This window comes from Musca domestica, unplaced genomic scaffold, assembly GCF_030504385.1.
Source record: "Musca domestica strain aabys unplaced genomic scaffold, Musca_domestica.polishedcontigs.V.1.1 11, whole genome shotgun sequence".
In the NCBI taxonomy this organism is placed as follows: Eukaryota; Metazoa; Arthropoda; class Insecta; order Diptera; family Muscidae; genus Musca; species Musca domestica.
In genome coordinates, this window is record NW_026712133.1 from 7,794,334 (window position 1) to 7,817,523 (window position 23,190).

Below are 23,190 nucleotides of genomic sequence, written 5' to 3' on the forward strand. Positions count from 1 at the left end.
TCACTCGAAAAGGACCTTGCCTCTCTTTTTACAGACCTCGCCAGGAAGGTAAGTCCGTCTGTGGACAAACCAACTACCGAGGCTGGGGTAGAGGGCAACACCACTCCCGAAGATGGTAAGACAGCTTCGGCTGCTGCACCGTCAACGGAATCAAGTGCAGCCCACCCCCCATATCTAACGCAGGGAAGCGGAAGAATAAAAGGAAGGACGCCCCTTGCGGAAATGCTGCCCCGGTGGATCCAAAGGAGGCCAAACCCTCTTCTCGTGCAACGACGAAGAGAGGACGGTCAACGGAGGAACCACACCCCGAGGCAAAGAAACCGTCAACGGGCAAACTTCCTCCTCCGCCAACTGCGTTTTCTGCGCCAGTAGCTGGCAAGAAGACAGTGGCAAGGCCGGTAGAAACAGCCTCTGTGGACCCTAAGTCTGATAAGGCTAATTCTGCCACCACCAACCCACAACCTTCGAGCCAGAATTCGAGGAAGAGGAAATATTCCCAAACCCTATACCCGGACAATCTCCGTGTAGCGGTCATCGACCGAGCTGAGCCGGAAGGCAAAATCAGCGAAAGTCGGTGGCTTCTTATTCAGGACCGTCTGAGGGAGCAGGTTTTCCTAGGGGATGACCCTTCTAGGCTACAATTTGGCAGTGCTACCGTCTACAAGGGAGTGAAGGTCATCTGCTGCGAAAATGAGGAGTCGAAGAACTTCCTTGTGACCGCAGTAGCTGGCCTTCAAGGACTTTGGAATGGAAGTGCACTTGCTGCTGTATCCCTGAAGGAAAGCCCCTGCCGGAGGATATTGACAGCATGGGTGCCGCCGCCCTCTGTGGACCCGTCACGCGTGCTGACAATATTGGGGAAACAAAATCCCAATCTCTTTACGGACAGCTGGCGCTTAGTTGGCTCAAGTACGGAGGGAGGAGGCCTGGTCATAAAGGTATCTGTTGATACTGCTGGCCAGGAACACCTTCAGGCGCGTAGGGGGAAATTGCACTTCGGCACAGGATGGATTCGGTTCCGCCTAACGCCGCTGTCGCAATAGGAAGAACGAAGCCACAGCTGCTTAACATCGTGCAGATAAATCTGCATCACTGTAAGGCAGCAGGGGCTGAGCTTCTCCTATCCCTCTCCAAGCTTACATCTTTAAGAAAAAGGTAACTGGACTAGGGAGTGAGCGGTACATTACCTATGCCACCTCCAACGGGGAAAAAGGTTAGAACGTGTATCGTTGCTAGGAAAAACTTAAACTTAATCTTCCTCAATAATTTCAGCGGAGGAGACGCCACGGCGGTCAGACTGGAGACTCGAACGGGCAAAATCCTCTTCCTCGTTTCCCTGTACCTACCCGACCCGCCAGGCCAAGTGGTAGAGGAGCTGGTCACAAAATTGGGTGGAAAAGGCGGTCTCATCGTTGGATGTGATGCCAACGCTCACCACTCTCAATGGGGCAGCAGCAACACTAATGCCAGAGGTGAGTCCATTTTTGATTTTATTTTAACACATAATCTCAAAATTTGTAACCGGGGAAAGGAGGCGACTTTTTGTAACAAAAATAGAGAGGAGGTCATAGATCTCACTAACATGGATGAATCGCTCATACTGAACTGGAAAGTTTCGACTGAGTGCTCCTTCTCGGATCACCGGAAAATAACATTCCAAATCTCGGTAGAGGGATTGCATCAAAAACCGCATAGGAACCCGAGAAAGGCTCGATGGAACCAATTTGCAGAGAACACTGCATGGATGCTAAGGTCCACTGAAGATCTTCCAGTGGCTTCTGCATCGGATGTGGACGACTCTGTCAAGTTGTTAACAAAGATCTTGATCGGTAGCTACGAAAGAGCTTGTCCACTAACCTTCCCGAGAAAAAGGCGCCAGCCTGTATGGTGGTCAAAAGACCTAGCCCAGCTCAGGAAGACAAGCAGACGTTTCTACAACAGGGCCAACAAGACCAAACTGAGTACGGACTTGGAAGCTTATAAATCAGCCTTCAATAAGTACAACAGTGAGATCAAGAAGGCCAAAAGACGGTCTTGGGTGTGTTTTACCGAGTCCATAGATGATGTCAACGCGGCCTCCAGATACCGTAGAGTACTTTCAAAGGATCCAAAATCCATTGGAAGCATAAAGCGGGCTGACGGTAGCTGGACTGACTCAGGTCTAGAGAACTGCTCTGATGCGGTATATGACCGATTGGTAGGTCGGCCTAGTCAGCATCGTGGGACGGAAGACGTAAGTCTGGCTGATAGAATTGTAAACGCCCCCAAGATCTTGTGGGCCATAAACTCATTCAAACCTTTCAAGTCACCGGGTCCAAATGGCATTTTCCCCGCTATGCTACAGCATGCATCGACAGTGATAATACCATTCCTGGAAGTGATTTTTAAGGCTTGTTTGCGTGTTCTGTTAGGAAAACGGTCACTAGGGGTACTCCACAAGGAGGCGTTTTGTCACCACTGCTTTGGCTTTTGGTGATAAACAGCATTTTACTCGATCTGGAACACAGCGGAACAAAGGTCGTGGCTTACGCCGACGATGTAGTCCTGCTGATTGCTGGGAAGTTTCTGCAAACTGTTTCGGATATCATGCAGGGAGCTCTAGTTAAACTATCCAGATGGGCGCGCTGCAATGGTTTAGGCGTGAACCCATCCAAAACTGAGCTCGTACTCTTTACAAGGAGGCGGAAATTACCTGTCTTCTCTCTACCAATGCTGGACGGTGTAATTCTACGCCTCTCTTCGGAAGCAAAATATCTCGGTACTATCCTAAACCAGAAACTAAGCTGGAAGAGGAATATCGAGGAGCGATCGAAGAAGGGCTTAAATGCACTTTACTCCTGCAAAAACTCCATAGGAAAGAGTTGGGGGCTTAAACCCCATATTATCCGATGGATATATGAGTCAATCGTCCGACCAATCCTAACATATGGGGGACTTGTCTGGTGGCATTCCTTAAGGAAAACCACCCTGTGCAAGAATATTGATAAAGTTCAAAGAGTTGCATCGCTACTAATTACAGGTGCGGTCAGGAGTACGCCACAATCCGCTCTAGATACCCTACTTAATTTAAAGCCGCTAGGCTTATTTGTAGAGGAACTAGCTGCTAGGTGTGCCCTGCGAATCAATCAACTGGGACAATGGCGGAGTCAGTCCATCGGTCACTCTGTCATTCTTAAGTATGTGGAGAACGTAAGTAATCAGGCTATAGCTAGTGACTATATACTCCCTAGGCACAGCTTTGAATTACTCGACATCCGCATACCAAACAGGGATATTTGGTCCCATGGCACTCCACCTTTTAACGGTATAGCTGTCTATACTGATGGTCCAAAGATGGAAAGTGGAACGGGGGCTGGAGTCTACTGTGAAAGTTTAAGTATCCAACGATCTTTCAGACTAAACAGCGATTGTAGTGTTTTTCAGACAGAGATTTTTGCTGTTAAAATGGCCATAGAGCTGTTGGAAAACAGAATCAATGAACACGACGCACCGGTGACTATATATGTCGATAGTCAAGCGGCCCTAAAAGCTCTAAATTCTTTTCTAATCAAATCTAGGGCTGTTCTGGAGTGCAAGATTGCGCTGGAAAAAGTAAAGTCGTTTGTCAAGCTCTGTTGGGTTCCTGGACACTGCAACATTTCTGGCAATGAATCTGCCGACGAATTGGCCAGACGCGGATCTGAGTCAGTAGATCTAGAGATTGAGACCTCAGTGAAGCCACCTTTATGCCACTTCTTTCAAGTACTTCATAGTCACTATCTTGGGAGATTCCAACAAAACTGGCTATCTGCAAGGGGATGTAACATCTCCAAAAAGATTTGGCCAGTGAACTCAGAAAAGAGATCACGGTCACTCACATCCATGACGAAGCTGGACCTGAAGCTTGTGGTGGGTCTAATTACTGGTCATTGCAACATAAAGGCCATGACTTCAAAATGGGGGGGTGACGACACTGAAATACTGCAGGCTTTGCCAAGATGAGGAAGAAACAGAAACGGTGGAACACTTACTCTGTCACTGTCCTACCCTGATCGGAGTAAGACATAGGCTTCTAGGTAAGCAAATTCTGCCCGATTTGTCATGCCTCTCCGAAACCGAGCCGGTAGTTATTCTTCAGTTAGCCAGAAGACTAAAATGGCTAAGGACGACACGCTGACTACACCGTGGATGCAAACCCACTAACTCTTTTATATCCTATCTATTCTACTCTAACCTCCTAACTTTTCTTTCACATTCATTTCTTCTAAATTAGGATGATCACAATGGGCCAATAGGTCTCCGAGTGGAGTGGTTGTTTTTACACAACCACACATCCTTAACCTAACCTACTTTTCCTGCATGAATTGTCGAGCAACATCTTTCTTTTTTATTTCTAGTTTTATTCCCTTTTGCAAGGGACATGCGAAAAGTAAACAAACGGTATTCTTCCAGAAGTTTGCAACTAATCAACTGATTTGCCAAAACAAACAAATTTGTCAAAACAAACCAATTTGTCCCCCATTAAAAGAATTAAAAAAAGAAAGCACCACCAATTTTACAAGTTTTATAAATAAAAAGGAAATAAGCAATAAAATAAAAATATGAGCAATAAAAGAAAGACAGATTTGATGTGTTCCCCGGAATCCTTTAAATGTGTTGCTATGGCGTTTGTCTAAAAATGTTGAAAATAGTCTTTTATATTCTAGTTACATATTATTATTTACGTTTTTCACATTTTGTAAAGTTGTTCTCCTAAAACAATTAGTCTTGCTAATTCCCATAAAATATTTTCAAATTGAAAGCACAAAAAGAAATAAACAAACAATAGAAAACATTTGGTTGAATGTCGATGAATGAAAAGAAGAGATACAAGTAATTGCAAAAAGAAATTTGTCCGGGAAGAATTTGCAAACTCTCACTGCAAGAACTACCAAAATGTCTCTCTGCAACCGCTCTCTTTTGAAGAACTTTCGGGTTAACAGACGACTTCCAGCATAATCCAAGTATTAGGTCCCCTTCCAGCTCAGCAGATTACCATACGATCTGTCAATTAAATTAACAAACTTCAAAACCATGGTAGAAGAATACAGTTAGTCGCATCGCATAGCTGCTGGGACAATGAACTATCAAACCAAATTTTAAATGAAAAATTATTTAAATTTGTAAAAATTGTTAAAAGTGCATATCATAAAAATCTCTGATTGGTGTCGTATAAGACAACTTATAAAAATGTACTTATTTTTGAAAAAAAAAAAAAAAAAAACATTTTAAAAATGTTTACATACCAATGTTTCCTAGCGTTGGTGCATCTACCTCTAACAAACATATTCCCCACAAAATTTTTCTGTCAAGGCGAAAACATTTATTTTCGCCTCATGCATGAATTTTGACATTTCATCTGATAAAATAACAGCATTTTTTAAATTAATTCGCTCGAAGGAAGACCTTATAATTGGTTCATGACTTCCAGTAACAATTTGTAACAATTGTTACAAATTTTAGGGTAACCAGACACATCTTCACACATTCTTTGTTTTTGCGCCATTCTCATAGCGTCACTTCTACGTTTGAATAACTCATATTTTAGCCGTGCAAAAGCTTTATCTGTTTTGTTATGAAATCTTTCCAGTTTAAGGCCTATCTGCTAGGTAGTGCTGTTGTTCTTGGCAAAATAACAAATTCTTAAAAAAACGTACAATACAAAACAAAATAAAAATCAAACCTTTGAAAGCGTAAACTGGTGAAGAAAGGATTTATATCTTAAGAAATGTATTGAGCGGCACCTTGGAGAAAATCGTTTCGTGAAAAGCGTAATTTTATCACATAGTTTAGCCAGAAAAATTACCCATCTTCTTCTTATTTTAGGATTTTTTTTTGTCATTTAATGTTGGAAGTTAATTTTTAGTTGCAAAATTTGCTGAGGACACCACCTCTTTATTTATTGTCACTTACCTCATTTCTTATTGAAGTATTGTACTTTTGCAAAATGAAGGCATTAATTCGCATTTGGTTACTGTTATATGTAAGCGTGGTCGAAGCTTTCATGCCTGTTGTTTTGTTCCATGGAGTACTATCAGGATCGGAGTCAATGGCGTCTTTAAAGCGTTATATTGAAATCGTAAGATGCCAAAAAAAAACATTCATTAATGTTAATAATGAATCTGAATTTTGTCTAGCGACATCCAGGTACTAAAGTTTACAACTGCGACCTCTATAGCAATTGGAATAGTCTGGAAGCCGCATGGAAACAAGTTGTCGAATATCGTGATTATCTAAATATCATTAGTAAAAAACACCCAGAAGGAATAATAGTTTTAGGTGACATACAAGAAATTCAAACAGCAACGTGTTTGAACTTTTACCACAGGTTCGTCTTGTCGGCTAATCCTTATAAACCCAGCAAAATGTGCAATGGCAGTGATGCTGATAGATCATCTGTATCAATAATATGAGTTGGCACTTGCACTACGTATTTTTACAAGAGCGTTACAGGAAACAGTTCCAAATCATTTAATATCTCAAATTTATTTGAAATCGGGTAAAATTTATATACCTCCTATTTTATATCTTATTTGCGTCCTACTAGTATTTTGGCATCTGTTTCAACATTTCTGGAACAGTATTTCCCAAAGCATGGGTGTGTGTTTCGAAATTTGTTACCTTTTTTGTGGGCAGAGGATCAAATGTTACGAAGAGTAGTTGGTAGTAAATACTACAATGTGCTAGTTGAGTACCGATGTTCAAGGCACGTTTTTTTGTTTGTTTTGTAAGCAAATAAGTCGCGGAAAGCGCGAAAATTTTTCGGTTCAATTAATACTTATATAAAAGGAAAAGGGTTGAAATTGAAGATCTGCGTCGAAAGAAGGACGTACTCTGGACGTGTGGTTAGGATCGTCAATTATGTTATGTAGAAACCGTGTACCAATATGGACAATATTTTTACAACGGTTGTAAAAGTCATTATAAAATACAATTGCCGTAAAAATGTGACTAAAATCATAAAAATACTGAATCCCCCTGATATTCAATATTTTGATGATTTTAGTTATTTTGATGAATTCCGTTATATGGGAATTTATTGTAAAACGTAGATCTTTGCACGTAATGTTTTGGCACTACATGTACAACCCATTACCAACTCTTAATACTACATTTGGTACAGTTCCGTGGAAAATGTGACTAATGACATTTAAATACCGAATATCAGGAGGTACCGTTAAATGGGGGCTATGCGAAAAGGTTAGCCGATATGCCTCATTTTCAGTACCAACCATTCTAGACAAACTTTGGTTTCTTCTGTGTGTTTAGTTTCTCCGTATCTGGAAGAAAGATCTCAGTATGTTATTGTTGTAGCAACTCGTACCGAGCAAATTGTTCTGATTTATCTCTAATCTGACTCTGCTTTTAACTCTAAGTTCAAAAGAGAAGTGACATATATGGGATGCGTCCATAGCAATGCAGTAGTTAAGTGATTGGTTTTGGCTAAGCATTAGAGGAAAAAGAATAATTCAATTTTACTCGATCTCTCACATGATATTAATTGATGAAGTCGTTTGGTTTGATTTGCAAGAAAAGATCGTTTTTGCATCTAATCGAATCGCACAATCAGTTGAATCACCTTTGTTTTGTTCATCAATATGGGTTCATCGTTCAAATGAAGTACAGTGAGCAATCATGATATGATTTTTCTATCAATCCAGTTTGCTCTGCATCTAACTAATGTCTAAACCAAAATGATTACTCATGATTGGATTATTCTATGTGTAGAATGTATATAAGTAGAATATATAGAATGAGTAGTATTGGAGGATATCGTAGATTGTGGTACAAATATTGATATAATAACATCTAAAAAATGTCGTTTTTAAATGAGAAGTAGCTGTATATGAAGGGCTCACAGCTATATGTGTAGAATGTATATAAGTAGAATATATAGAATGAGTAGTATTGGAGGATATCGTAGATTGTGGTACAAATATTGATATAATAACATCTAAAAAATGTCGTTTTTAAATGAGAAGTAGCTGTATATGAAGGGCTCACAGCTATACCGAACTAAGTCATAAAAAACATAATTCGAAGATATTTAGAGGTAAAGTAAATGCATTGCCATTAATTTCTGGAAGGAATATTTTAGTCTACCAAAAGAAAATGTGAAAGTCTAAATTCAAAATTAACTAATGATATTAATTCAAAATAAATATAATTTAAATATATTACTAAAAAATATTTAAAAACAAAAAAATCTATTTTGGTTCATTATTACTCTGAATAAAATTTCAAGGTTTCACAGCTAAAGCGAACCAAGTCAAAAAAATAAAGTAACGTTTTCGTTATATGACTAAATATAGTTGACTTTAGCGATTAATGCCCCACTAGGTTCGGGGTTTTATTTTAAGTCATGTCTTGGTTTGGCGGCTGGCAGCTGCGGGTGCTTCTATTGTATCATTGTAATTTTTAGGAAAATAAAATAAATTCATTTTTTTAAAAAAATAAATTAATGTTAACAAGGACAAAGGAAAATTTAAGGTTTCAACTATGGTAGAAATAAGAAGTTAAAGTCATGCATTTATATGTTTACATTTTTATACCCTCCATCATAGTATGGAGGATATATTAAGTTTGTGATTCCGTTTATAACACCTCGAAATATACATTTTAGCATCCACAAAGTATATATATTCTTGATCAGCATAAAATTCTATGTCGATTTAAAAGAGTCCGTCCGTCTATCCGTCTGTGGAAAATTTACTTCAATGTGTATTATGTCTGCAGAACTTTTGGTATTGAAAATGGGCCGTGCACCTAGCACGTCTTCGTATAGCCCATATAACGGTACCTCCCGATATGCAGTATTTTGATGATTTTAGCGACATTATGTACGGGAACTATTTCAAATTTAGAATTTAAAGTTCGTAATACTACAGCCTTTGACAGAAAATTGTCTGTGCAGGTCCACCTCTTCGTATAGACCCTAATATAGGGCTACATTCGGTATTTTTAAGATTTTAACAGAATTTTTAATAGCCAAATTGCCAAATTTTTACCAAATGGTGGAGGGTATTCAAAGTTCGGTCCGGCCGAACTTACAGCTTTTTTACTTTTTTTCAAAGTTATGCATTTGACAACATCTCATTGTGAAAATGTATATTTATAAATCCATTGTACATACAAATCAGAGATGGGAACCTGCTTTCTAGGCAGGGAAATTTGGCAGAGTAAATTACACAAAATGCAGAGATGGATATGCTTATAGGAAATGACTTTATCATTTATATAAAACACTGATTTTTTAATATTTCTTAAAAATGAACGACAATAAAAAGTTGCTCACTAATAGTACTGCTTCAAAGTGACATTGTGCTTTATAGAGTAAACAGAGTTTCCTACTAATTTTCCACCATGGTGCGGATCATGGTGAGTACGCGATCCCTGAGCAAAACATAGATTGACAAAATACAAATAAGGAATTCAGAAAATATAGTAAAGAAACAAACATTTGTGAAAAATACTTGCCTTTTATAAAACCAGAGAGAAGGAGAACGATAATAAAGATCCGATATTCGATATTTTAATGATTTTAGTGACATTATAAACCGGAATTGTTTCAAATTTCGTATTTGAAGTTCGTAATGAGTACTACAGCCTATGACAAAAATTGTCTATGCAGGTCTTCGTATTCGTATAGCCCCCATATAACGATATCTTCCTATATTCGGCATTTTGATATTAGCAACATAATTAACCGGAAATGTTTCAAAGTTCGTATTTTAAATTCGGAATCGGTATTACAGCCTATGGCAAAAAAAGGTCTACGGGAATTACAGCCTATGGCAAAAAAAGGTCTACGGGAAGTGCCAAAGAAAATACTATTGGAGATGAAAATTAGTTGACTGTAGTTGGCCAAAATAATTGTTTTTGCAAATCGACCAATTATCGACGTTTCGCAAATAGGAAGAGACAAAGTGGTGTAATATTAGTTAGAAACTCCGATCTAAATTTTTGCAGGGTACGGATGTTAAATTTTTTACATGAACGCACGCACACATAGATTTTTATTATGTTAAAAGCCATTAGTCGACCTTTTTTAAGTGGCACGGTGACCTCTTGGTAGACTTACAAGTTATTCATTCTGGATATCCGGATTCGATTCGTCACATGATTATTTTAAATGACAACATTAAAAGCTCTGAAACTCTGTGTGAGTACATACAGCTTGGCATCATGGCGAGGCTAGGAAGAAGAAATAAGAAAAAGCATGGATGAATAGTTAAAATGACTGATAAACAATAACACTGTGAGACACCAAAAATAATTCGAAGAAAAATCCAAAGTATAAGAGTAATGCTAAAAAAATGCACGTGCATTTGTGTCCATCCTAGGAAAAATATAGTTGTTAGTGGTAGGATAGAGATAGAACCAGTAAAGAAAGTCTTAAAGTCGGGCGGGGCCGACTTTATGATACCCTACACCACTTTGCTAATTAAGTAGAGCTCACCATAACAATTAAAAGTTTTAATGGGAGAATTCAATCATACACGCTATGATTATAATTATAATTTAAACTTCAAAGGACTAAATATGCCGAAGCATTTGTATCTTTTAAATTCGGAATTGTATTGCCCATTTGGTGCACAATTAATTTGAAATCAGATAAAGATATATATGGGAGCTATATCCAAATCTGAACCGATCTCGATAAAATTTGGCAAAGATATTTCTGAGCTGTATTTGATATATTTCCCTGAATATCGTTGTTACGGAGTGCATATTACGGTTGTGGGTAACAAATATAACAAATCGGATGAATAATATATATGGAAGCTATAGCTATATCTGAACCGATCTTCACCAAATTTGACACACTAGCTTCTAGACTCAATTCGGTCGCAAGTGCCAAATTCCATCCCATTTGGACAAATATTAGATGTTTGGTGCACAATAAAAGGTAAATCGGACGAAGTTATATGTGGGAGCTATATCCAAATCTGAACCGATCTCGATAAAATTTAGCAAATGTATTTCTGAGCTGTATTTGATATATTTCCCCAAATATTGTTGTTGCATAGTGCATATTACGGCGGCGGTGGACAAAAATAACAAATCGGATGAACAATATATATGGGAGCTATAGCTATATCTGAACCGATTTCTATCAAATTTGGCATACATATTTCTAGGTCTAATTTGGATGTATATGCAAAATTCCATACAATTCGGGCTGATATTACACGTTTGGTGGACAATAAAAGGCAAATCGGACGAAGATATATATGGGAGCTATATCTAAATTTTGACCGATTATCTCCAATTTCAATAGGGTTCGTCCTTGGGCCAAACAAAAGATCTTCGCAAAATTTCATCTGGATCGGTCAATAAATGCGACCTGTACTTTGTTTACAAAAATACATGGACAGACGGACAGACGGACGGACGGACATGCATAAATCGACTCAGAATGTGATTCTATGCAGATCATCAAAAGGAACTATGGGTCTATCTCGTTTCCTTCTGCCTGTTACAAACAAATGCACAAAGACATAATACCCTGACCACCTTGTGGTGTAGGGTATAAAAAGAGAAGTTTTTATAGAGAGAGAGAATAGTTATCAGGGTTATCAGTTTTTTCATAAAACAGAACGTTTTATAAGATACTATTCATTTAACTGACTTTATGGACACCAATTTTTTTTTTACAAAACAATGAAGTTGATTTTTGTTTATATATAAAAGATATTGTTTCATAAACAAAACTTCACAAAAATCATGAACAGAATATCGATCCTGAAATAGTAATAAATAAGAGAAATAATTCTTTGTCATAATTTTTAAGCATTTCCCTAATTATACCCTCCACCTTGGAAAGGAGGGTATATTAACTTTGTCATTCCGTTTGTAACATCATTAAATATTCGTCGTAGACCCCATAAAGTATATATATTCATAATCAGCATAAAATTCTAAGTCGATTTAACGATGTCCGTCTGTCTGTCTGTCTGTTGAAATCACGATACAGCTCACATTATTTGACGTAGAGCGCCAAAATTTAGCAGAGCAATTGGTATTGTGTCTAGGATGGTTGGTATTGAAAATAAGATATATCGGTCCACGTTCTGGTATAGTCCCCATATAACGGTACCTCCCGATATTCGGTATTTTGATGATTTTTGACTGATTTTTTCACGAATTTCACTGAAAATTTGGTAGTTGTAGATCATAATGGGTCCCAGTTCGTGTGGCGAGTCATTGTAATTAAAGGTCCACGTTTTGGTATAGCCCCCATATAACGGTACCTCCCGATATTCGGTAATTTGATGATTTTTGCCCCTTTTTTTCACGTATTTGTCTGAAAATTGGTATTTGTAGGTCATAATGGGTTCTAGCTCCGTTGGCGGAACCTTGCATGTGTAGGTCCACGATTTGGTAGAGCCCACATATAACGGTACCTCCCGATATTCGGCATTTTAATGGTTTTTGCCACATTTCTTCTAATGTTTCCTTTACCCTAAGGTGGAGGGTATTAAAAGTTTGGCCCGGCCGAACTTAATGTTTTTTTACTTGTTTTATTTTAGAACCAATCTATACAATCCATGTATAGTTAAAGTTTTTACATTTTGAAGAAATTTTTGAAAATTTAAAAAAAGTGGAAAAATCCCACATAAAAAAGTGGAGAATTTAGTTTTTTTTTTCAATTTTATCTAAATTTGTACAAATAATCATTACAAACAAGGAACGAAGCTCACTTAAGAATTTTAAAGTTTACCTAAATATAACTCCAAATGTTTTAATACCAAAATTGGCAATGTATAATGTGAAATGAAACATGTATAATAGAAAAAATAACCACATACAGACAAATATCCTGATAAAATATCAAAAAAAAAAAAAAATATTGAAATACCTTATATTTTTAATGATACCCTACAACACTATGTGGTGGGGGTATTATATGTAAGTTTGATTGGGCCAAAAATTATGTAACAGCATTTCCCTAATTTTATTTTAGAACCAATCTATACAATCCATGTATAAAGAGTTAAAGTTTTTACATATTGAAAAAATTTTTGAAAATTTAAATAAATGGAAAAATCCCATATAAAAAAGTGGGGAATTTAGTTTTTTTTTTTTTTAATTTTATCTAAATTTGTACAAATAATCATTACAAACAAGGAACGAAGCTCACTTAAGAATTTTAAAGTTTACCTAAATATAACTCCAATTGTTTTAATACCAAAATTGGCAATGTATAATGTGAAATAAAACATGTATAATAGAAACAAGTAAGCAAAGGCTATAGTCGTGCGGGGCCGACTATGTTATACCCTACAACACTACAATATGTTAGAAGCACCCTTATGGAAGATTTCGCTTTTGAAATTAGGATTTTGACTAGGGACATTTGCCCAATATTTACGCACTCCGTCGTGCTGTTAATTGTTGTGCTCCATTTTACAGCTAAATATAATCCAATGGCCATCCAAAATGCTAGAATTCTTCCCTGTCCTTAACTCTCTTCACAGGCGTGTCGATTGGCTTCAATTTCGTGATCAGGAAGTTTTTCTGTTGGTTCACTTGAACCTCTAAATATTTTGCGATCATCTCCAAAAGCAAAATGCCCCTCCGTATCTCCAAATTTAGACTCAACTATATGATTTGCTTGTCTAAGATATTTCGCTAAATTCGTCAACGAAATCAGCATAAAAAAACCCGATGTTCGCCTTTTTTGTATTTCGGATATCGCCTGTAAGTAATGCTGGTATTTTTTCACACAAAATTAGTGGTCCATTGTACCCGCTGTCCTAAACTCTAAATTCATGCCAGATTTCGTGTCCTTTGCATAATATTTGTGACCTTTATAACGGCTGCAAAATCAGGAAAATTTTTAGTTGTTGGTCCATTTCAACCCCTAATATATTGCGGACATCTTCGAAAACAATAGGCCTAGCCCTTCTGAGCCCAACATTACCTTTGTAAAAATTTTCGTGAGGATCGGACGATAATTGCAATCTGTTTATAATACCCCAAACTGTGTGGTAAGGTGAAAAAATATTACAAAATATACACTTCAATATTATAAGTCAAATGAAAAAAATCGCATGCGAAAAAAAATATGAAAATATAAAAAAATGTCACAAAAATACTACAAAATCTAAATTAACATCTTTCTCGGCATATTTTTTTTAGATTTTATACTTTTATGACAGGAGGGCATTCTGAATTGACAAAATTTGTCAAAATCGGTCTAGCCATTCTTGAGATATAAGCTCTCTAACTAACATCCCCTTCCTTTGTATATACACATTGTATATATTTCGCTATACATAACCGATATATTTCCTATCGGCATCTACGTAACGGTCAGAATTGACCTGTTCGGTTATTTGTGATTTCGCCGGAATTATAAATATTCGCGGTTTGATGGAAAATTTGACTTTTATTTAATGGTCTATTTTACTTTGACTTTTATTTATGGTCTATTTTACCCACTAAAAATTGTCCGATGACCATCAAAATTGGAAGGCTTCTGCCCAGATCTAAGCTCTAGCCCCAGGCTAACTTCCGGTCTGGTCCATAATTGCGGCCTGTAGAGCAACTGCAAAATCAGGAAATTTTTCAGTTTTTGGTCCATTTCAACCCCTAAATATCATGCGATCATCTCCAAAGGAAATAGGGTCCTATTCTGACGTAAACCCCACCTCCTTTTTCAATTTCGTGAGGATCGGGCCATAATTGCGACCTGTAGAGTGATGACAAATTAACATGGACAGACGGACAGACGGACGGACGGACATACATAGCTAGATCGACTCAGCTCGGCGAGCTAGGAAGATCCATATATACTTTCCTATGTGATAAACCAATAGCCCAATAGAAAGGCTAGGCTTATTGTTTTTAAAGATGTCCGCAATATATTTAGGGGTTTAAATGGACAAAAAACTAAAAACTGTTCCTGATTTTGCAGCCGTTATTAAATCACAAATAGAAACCAAAGGACACGAAATCTCACACGAAGTTAGGTTTTAGAACAGCGATGAAGATGGAATAAAATAATTTCTTTTATTATAAAGCAAAAATATCATTTAATATAATAATTTATAAGTTGCCGATTTTTTGACGATTTATAAAAATACATGTGCCGATTATGCAGATTTTTTTCTGCAGAATTTTTCAGAATTTTTCCTGAAATTTGGTTGGCAGCCCTGGAGGTGGTGTTGTTTTGTATGTTGCACATTCACATTCTCGTACAGCCCCAATATAACGGTACCTCTCTACAAATACAATTGGTATTTGTAGTTCGCAATGAGGTCTACGTTTTCATATAGCCCCCACGTAATTATACCTCCAGATATTCAGTATTTTGATGATTTTTGGAATATTTTTCTACGGATTTGTCTAAAGTTTAGTATTTGTAGTTCATAATGGGTTCTCGCTCCGGTGGCAGTCCATGCTTTTCTATAGCGCACATATAAAATGCAGATAAAAAACTGAAACAAAGTCAAACCCCATAATTTTAAGACTTTTTTTTTTAATTTATTGAATGAAAGCAAAAAATGTTGGAAATATCATCAAATAGCAGTTTAGATTTGTTCGAATTTTGCACGAATTATGGGCTTCAAACGGCCAATGAAACCGTCACACGCTGCACGAATGTTGCTCTGCGGTATTTTGGCCCATTCCCGGCGAAGTCAACCTTGTTTTTAAAAATACTCCAGATAGTCCAACGGATTGGTATTCGGAGATTTTGGTGGCCATTGTGCGCTGGAAATGAAGCGAGAAACCTCATTCTGTAACCATTCTTGGGTGGCGCGAGCTGAGTGCGATGCTACTGAGTCCTGTTTGAATGTCCAAGATTGTCGGCCAAAATGTTAGCGTGCGCAAGGGTTTAATACACCTTCCAGTATATTTTCGCGATAATATTCGGCATTTATTCAGATGCCACGGTCAATTGATTGGGAAGGGAGAGCGACCATCTGCTCTAACGATAGCCACTTGTGGTTTACCAGCCAAATATAAAGAAATCAGTGCCACTCATGAATTCCATCAGGATATAATATATATATATATATATATATATATATATATATATATATATATATATATATATATATATATATATATATATATATATATATATATATATATATATATATATATATATATTATGTATATTAGTATATATTTATGTACTATTGTAAATGTAGGAGGGCATTTTAAACAAAAATCTTCGAAATTTCGAATATTTTTTTATTTTTATGAGGAAAGTCATTATTTGAACAAGACAACACAATTGCAAATTAAACCATTTTTTTCCTAAACTGTGAAAACCCATTATTGTTTTGTTTTAATCTCATTCCCTGCTTTTTGATAGAAAACCACGTGATTTTTTAGTTGCAAAAATATTTTAGAAATAATGACCAGTTTAGCTTGCAATATCGGTGATAATGGCACCAAATAAATTCGGTACAGCTTTACGAAAGCTAATTAATGACGATTTTAATCGTGGAATTTTTCAAAAGGAGCTCTCCATTAAATACAAATTGCACAAGTCACCAATTTTGAAAATTTTATCACGTTTTAGAAAAACTAAATCGGTGGAAGTTATAAGGATAGGAAGTTATAAGCAAAGGTAAGAGAGGTTAAACAATTTCCTTTCGAATCGGCTCCGATATTGGCAAAAGAATTGCAACTACAAATTACCGCAAGAACGATTTGTCGACGTCTCGTTGAAGATGATTTGTTAGCTTATCGCCCTGCGAAAAAGCCCCTTATATCTATCGAACGTTCCCACGCCTCACATTCCCACCCCTGCCGACCGAGGGTGCTACCTCCCTTTACGAAGGGATCACGTACACATCATGATCCGCATCATAATGGGAATATAGTAGGAAATTGAAAACCAGCCACAGAATCTAAATTCATCAGCTAGTTTGTCAAATAATAGAAAATGTATGTTAATTGTTTAAAACTAAAATTATTCTAGATTTAATAACTTCCAAACTCATACCAAAATCTACATTACAGTACACAGAATTAAAGTCAACACACATTTTACTAAGAGGTTCGCCCATTGAATAATTCGTGCGGTGAAAATCAGTATATAATAATTGGTAGTATCTACTAGATCTAAACAGAACATTAATTCTTCAGATTAGGAAATCTGAAGGTATGTTCTAACCGAAACAAATCGAAATGGCTTTAGTTTGCCCAAGAACATGTTAACTGGACAGTGGACCAGTTGGAAAGTGTGCTTATCAGCGATGAGTCAAAATTCAATATCATCGGTAGTGATGGCATAACTCACGTTAGAAGACCCAGAGGAAAACGAATTCAACAGGAGTTTTGCCTGAAGACAGTTAAACATGGAGGTGGCCATGTCATGCTTTGGGGATGTTTTTCTGCCAACGAATTAGGTCCGCTGCATCGAATACAGGGTAGTATGGATAGATGGGTCTGTAAAGACATTCTGGAAAAGGTTATGCTGAATGGGAAATACCATTACGGTGGACGTTTCAGCACGATAACGATCCCAAACACACCTCGAAGGTGGTAAAGGGATGGCTAAAGAAAAAAAGTTGCCGTAATGCAATGTCACACCACAGTCACCGGATATTAATCCAATCGGAAATCTCTGGTCAATTATGATTGTCAATTGATTGCAATAACGTAAAAAATACGGATGAATTTTTCAGTCGGGTCCAAGATGCATGGTATGGATTTCCACAGGACACAATAATTAATTTGATAGAGTCCATGCAGCGCCGATGCAACGTTATTATAGAAAATAATGGTTACGCTACGAAATATAAAAAAAGAAATTGTTAACCATTGTTAAGTTACAATTGTTTTGTCTTCTTCAAATTATGACTTTCCTCGTAAAAAGTTAAAAAGTTTTCTAAATTTCAAAGACATGAATTTAATTATTATTTAAAATACCCGCTGACATTTACAATATTACATAAATGCAAATAAAATTTGAATAACATTACCCCACAAGTTTTATTAAAAAATCATTTTCGGTCTTTTATAAACATTGTTGCAAATATTTTTGGATATACAGTGGAAATATAGATTTCTTTTCTTTAGTAACTTACAGTTAGATTTGATGAATGACATTTTTGTTTTATAGGATATATTAGTATGAATGCACATAAAGTACGGATTTAGCACTGAAATGTGTTTTTAATATAAATGAATTCCTGGCTTTTACCATATTTTCAAAACAGGACCAAAAATACCCGTTTTGACTCACTTGAATGTTCGGTGCACACAAGATTAAATTTCTTAATGTTTATACAAAAACAAGTAAAACCAGTAAAGAAAGTCTTAAAGTCGGGCGGGCGGACTTTATGACACCCTACACCACTTTGCTAATTTAGTAGAGCTCCGTTTTTATGGGAGAATTCAATCATACACACTATGATTATAATTATAATTTAAAGTTCAAAGGACTAAATATACCGAAGCATTTGTATCTTTCAAATTTGGACTTGTATTGCCCATTTGGTGCACAATTAATTTGAAATCGGATAAAGATATATATGGGAGCTATATCCAAATCGGAACCCATCTCGATAAAATTTGGCAAAGATATTTCTGAGCTGTATTTGATATATTTCCCTGAATATCGTTGTTACGGAGTGCATATTACGATTGTGGGTAACAAATATAACAAATCGGATGAACAGTATATATGATCTTCACCAAATTTGACATACCAGCTTCTAGACTCAATTCGGTCGAGTCCCATCCCATTTGGAAAAATATTAGACGTTTGTTGCACAATAAAAGGTAAATCGGATAAAAAAATATATGGGAGCTACATCCAAATCTGAACCGATCTCGATAAAATTTGACAAAGATATTTCTGAGCTGTATTTGATATATTTCCCTGAAGTAGTACAAATCTGATGAACAAAATATATGGGAGCTGTAGCTATATCTGAGCCGATTTCGATCAAATTTGGAATACTTATTTTTAGGCCTAATTTGGTAGTATGTGCAAAATTCCATACTATTCGGGCTGATATTACACGTTTGGTGCACAATGAAAGGCAAATCGGACGAAGATATATATGGAAGCTGTATCTACATTTTGTCCGATTATCTCCAATTTCAATAGGGTTCGGCCTTGGGCCAAACAAATGATTTGTGCAAAATTTCATCTGGATAGGGCAATAAATGCGAGCTGTACTATGTTTACAAAAATACATGGACAGACGGACGGACATGCATAAATCGACTCAGAATGTGATTCTATGCAGATCATCAAAAGGAACTATAGGTCTATCTTGTTTCCTTTTGCCTGTTACAAACAAATGCACAAAGACATAATACCCTGACCACCTTGTGGTGTAGGGTATATAAAGCATTAGGTTAGGCAGGGCCGAACTTTTAATACCCTCCACCATTGGGTAAAGAAAACATTTTTTCTGCAGGAAGAGCAGACCCACGTGAAGACAAAATTTTTGAAAACTACATTACAGAAAACCCGTTTGGCTAGGCGTGATTCTACTAACATAATTTAATATTAGAACAATGGGCCTGATTCGACATTGATTTTGTCTCTAAGGTTGCCAACGGTTTCCTATCGCTTAAGAAGTAGAAATAAAAAAACGATGTCAAAATTCTTAATTTGTTATTTTAAGTTGGAGTTTCGACGCACACCGGAAATAGTTAAGTGGTCCAAGATGTATCCGAATTGGTTATTGTTTACGAAACACCAAAATTAGAGCTTTGCAAGAGCTTTCATATTAAAATTTTCAATATTGAGTAAAATTAATTTTGTCAATTGGAGTAAAAAAGTCCTGTGCAATATTTCATTTCCCGTACCATTAAAGTTTTCTTAAATCCTCTTTCCATATAGGTTTAAATTTATTTAATACCTACAAATAACTTACAAAAAGGAAATTATGTTCTATAAAATATCTAACCCCAAGCTAATTTAAGAAAAAAACGCAAAGTCGTCGCTTTAAAGATAGTGGAGATGTTTCTTTTTTTAATTCAATATGTTAAAGGCCATTAAAGTTTTCTTAAATCCTCTTTCCATATAGGTTTAAATTTATTTAATACCTACAAATAACTTACAAAAAGGAAATTATGTTCTATAAAATATCTAACCCCAAGCTAATTTAAGAAAAAAACGCAAAGTCGTCGCTTTAAAGATAGTGGAGATGTTTCTTTTTTTAATTCAATATGTTAACAATATGCTAAACAAGCTAGTTTCAGTTAAAGCTCGTTTTCTTTAAAAGCATCGATTACCCGATACCAAATTTTATGGTAATATTTTAATGAGACTCAATTAAGGAGCGATATTGAGTCAACTGCTTTTAAAAAGCTCCCCACAAATGTTCAAATTTATGAATGCTTATAACTTTTATATAATGTGAAATCTATGTCCGATTGGACCTCTCCTTCTGAACCTACGCCTTAGTATGTCTAAAACCAAAGAGATGCTATCACACACTCAACATTATGCGACGCGTTTCATTGTCGTTTAAGCGGGCCACCAGGCATATTTTGTATGGATTTTTTACAAGAGCTTGTTTTTGGAAAAAAGTATTTAATTTGGATATATTGCAAAAAACCATATGCGAATTAAACACCAGAACGCTCCATGTTCGACTCCAGTTCTTCTTACAAATCTAATCCGATTTCCTTCAATATTATTATCAATAGAAAAATAAATAAATGGTAATAAATACAAAGACTCGCGGAATATTTAAATAAAGTTTAAAAATAAGTAGATAAAGCCTAACCTGTGGTAAATAATTTAGAGCCATCCTACATCATAAAGCCTTATTTGCACATTTTTTTACATTTTCATTTGGCAAGGATATTCGCAAGGAGGTTTGTTAGCAAGAGCAGCAATCCAGTCAATGCATGAACACAATGTTCGAACTTTTATATCGCTATCTTCTCCTCAAGCAGGTCAATATGGAAGTAAGTTAAAGACGGATTCAACAGATTATAGCATAATATAAATATATAGCTTTTAATATTTATAGCCAGTTTTCTACATTTGATTTTTCCTGATTTGGCTGCCAAAACAGCATATGAGCTTTTTTACTCCAAAGTTGGACAGCACACATCCGTCGGAAACTACTGGAATGACCCACATAAGCAAGATATGTATTTGAAATTCAGTGTTTTTCTGCCATACATAAACAATGAGATTATTTCTGGAAATTCAACTGATTTTAAAGCAGCATTAACTAGTTTAGATAAATTTATTCTTATTGGAGGACCGAACGACGGAGTGATTACACCGTGGCAATCAAGGTAGGTGTCAAAATGTGTTTATAAATGCTCTGATTAATATTTGTATTTTTGTAGTCATTTTGGATATTACAACGACAGTCTTGATGTAATTCCATTGAATGAGCGAAAAATATATACATCGGACGACATTGGTTTAAAAACATTGGCGGACCATGGAAAATTGATAATAATCGTTAAACCCTTTGTACATCACTTAACGTGGCACACAAATAAACGAGTTATTAATGAGGTGATTTTACCTTATTTAATTTAAATTTGTTAATGCTGGATTTAATTGAAATTCAAAAATATACAACCCTCGCTCTTTTTCTGTAAATTGTCTAACATTTTTTTTTATTAATTTTTGAACTTTCAAAGTTAGGTATGTCAAATTATACCGAGATGCTCAACTCGCGCGTATGTTGTGATGACTAATCTTGCATGCTATTCTATAATTTTATTTTTAACTCGGACTTCAGACCGCATTTCCTTGCATTACTCATTGTACGAAGGTAAACAATAATACTTTTTCAACCAAAACAATAAAACCCCTTTTTATAACCTCCACCAAGGTATGGAGGGTATATTAAGTTTGTCATTCCATTTGTGACATTGTCTTCGTATAGACTCCATATAACGTATAGCATCTATACAACGGTACCTCCTTCACCGTCAGGTCCACGTCTTCGTATAGCCCCCATAAAACATTACCTTCCGATATTCGATATTTTGATGATTATAGCGACATTATCCACCGGAATTGTTTTAAATTTCGTATTTGAAGTTCCTAATGCGTATTACAGGTTGCAGGTTTAAGTCTTATATTGGGCTTTTTATTATTTAAGCGACTTTAAGCGAATCTCACGGCGGCCGGTTCTATGAACCGGATTGACTCGAAGGAACAACGTTTCGACCAGAGACCGCCAACCCAGCAAATGCATGTTCGTTTTCGTTCATTTTTCTGATGTGGGAGCAACATTACCCGAAATGTCCGTACCTTGGTTCCGGACCATGGTTCTGCTCTGTCCTAATCACATCCACCACAGATCGGTCTCGGTGAGATGCAACGGATGCATGAAGTGGGTGCATTTCCGGAATTGCTCCGGCTTAAACCGGATACAGGAGTATAGCAATAGGGACTACATTGCTTCCTTCTGCGCCAATGTAGACCCCAGTGAGTCTTCGTCGTCCATATCGTCGTTGGAGTTTGAGACACCCCGCAATCCTTCACAACCGCAAGTCGTGCAGCAGTTGACGTCACACATTGATGTTCAAGTTCCCGACAATGCATCGTTTCCCCAATTCAACTGTGATGGTCTCCGAGGTGATATCAACGAAATCGCAAGCTTCATGAGTCGTAGCGATCCCGGAAGCGAAGCTGAGTACCACCTGCAGGCTTCAAAGTTGTGATGGATACAAATTTTGAAAATTTGTTCAATGTTCGACCCGACCGCTTTTTTACTTCCTTAGTTTTAAGAATGCTTAAAATATAATTTTTTTCCTTTCTTTTATTTATACCAATCAATGTAGATTTATAAAGGTAATCGTATCAAACCAGCTTAAAATAACATAATATTTTAAAACTAGTTGTTGTAATTTGAATTTAAATTATATAGCTTTGTAGACGTCTGTAACCTTTGCCGGTCACTTAGCGAGTGTCGCGATACTTTATTTTCTGTATCTATATTAGGTGTGTCTGGTTACTTTTCCTGCAGGAATTGTCCAGCAAAATCTTTCTTAGAGAGTAAGGTAGGTAGTAAGTAAACAGTCGGTATTCCTGCAAAAGCTTGCAACTAATCAGCTGATTTGTCAAAACAAACCAATTTGTCCCCTATTATAAGAATAAAAAGAATGGAAGCACCACCAATTTTACAAGTTTTTTAAATAAAAAGGAAATTAGCAATAAAACAAAAATATGAGCAATAAAAGAAAGATAGATTTATGTGTTCCCCG

At 36.4% G+C, this 23,190-nt stretch overlaps 1 protein-coding gene across 1 annotated transcript; it reads left to right on the forward strand.

Moving 5' to 3' along the window:
* The first annotated feature begins 5,633 nt into the window (after positions 1-5,633).
* LOC101892750 (lysosomal thioesterase PPT2 homolog) lies at positions 5,634-21,574 on the forward strand. Its single transcript, XM_059130493.1, has 6 exons — positions 5,634-5,789; positions 5,845-6,097; positions 6,156-6,297; positions 20,812-20,919; positions 20,985-21,258; positions 21,313-21,574. The coding sequence occupies exons 2-6, from the start codon at positions 5,966-5,968 to the stop codon at positions 21,509-21,511; spliced, it is 855 nt and encodes a 284-aa protein (XP_058986476.1). The 5' UTR covers positions 5,634-5,789; positions 5,845-5,965; the 3' UTR covers positions 21,512-21,574.
* The last annotated feature ends 1,616 nt before the right edge of the window (positions 21,575-23,190 follow it).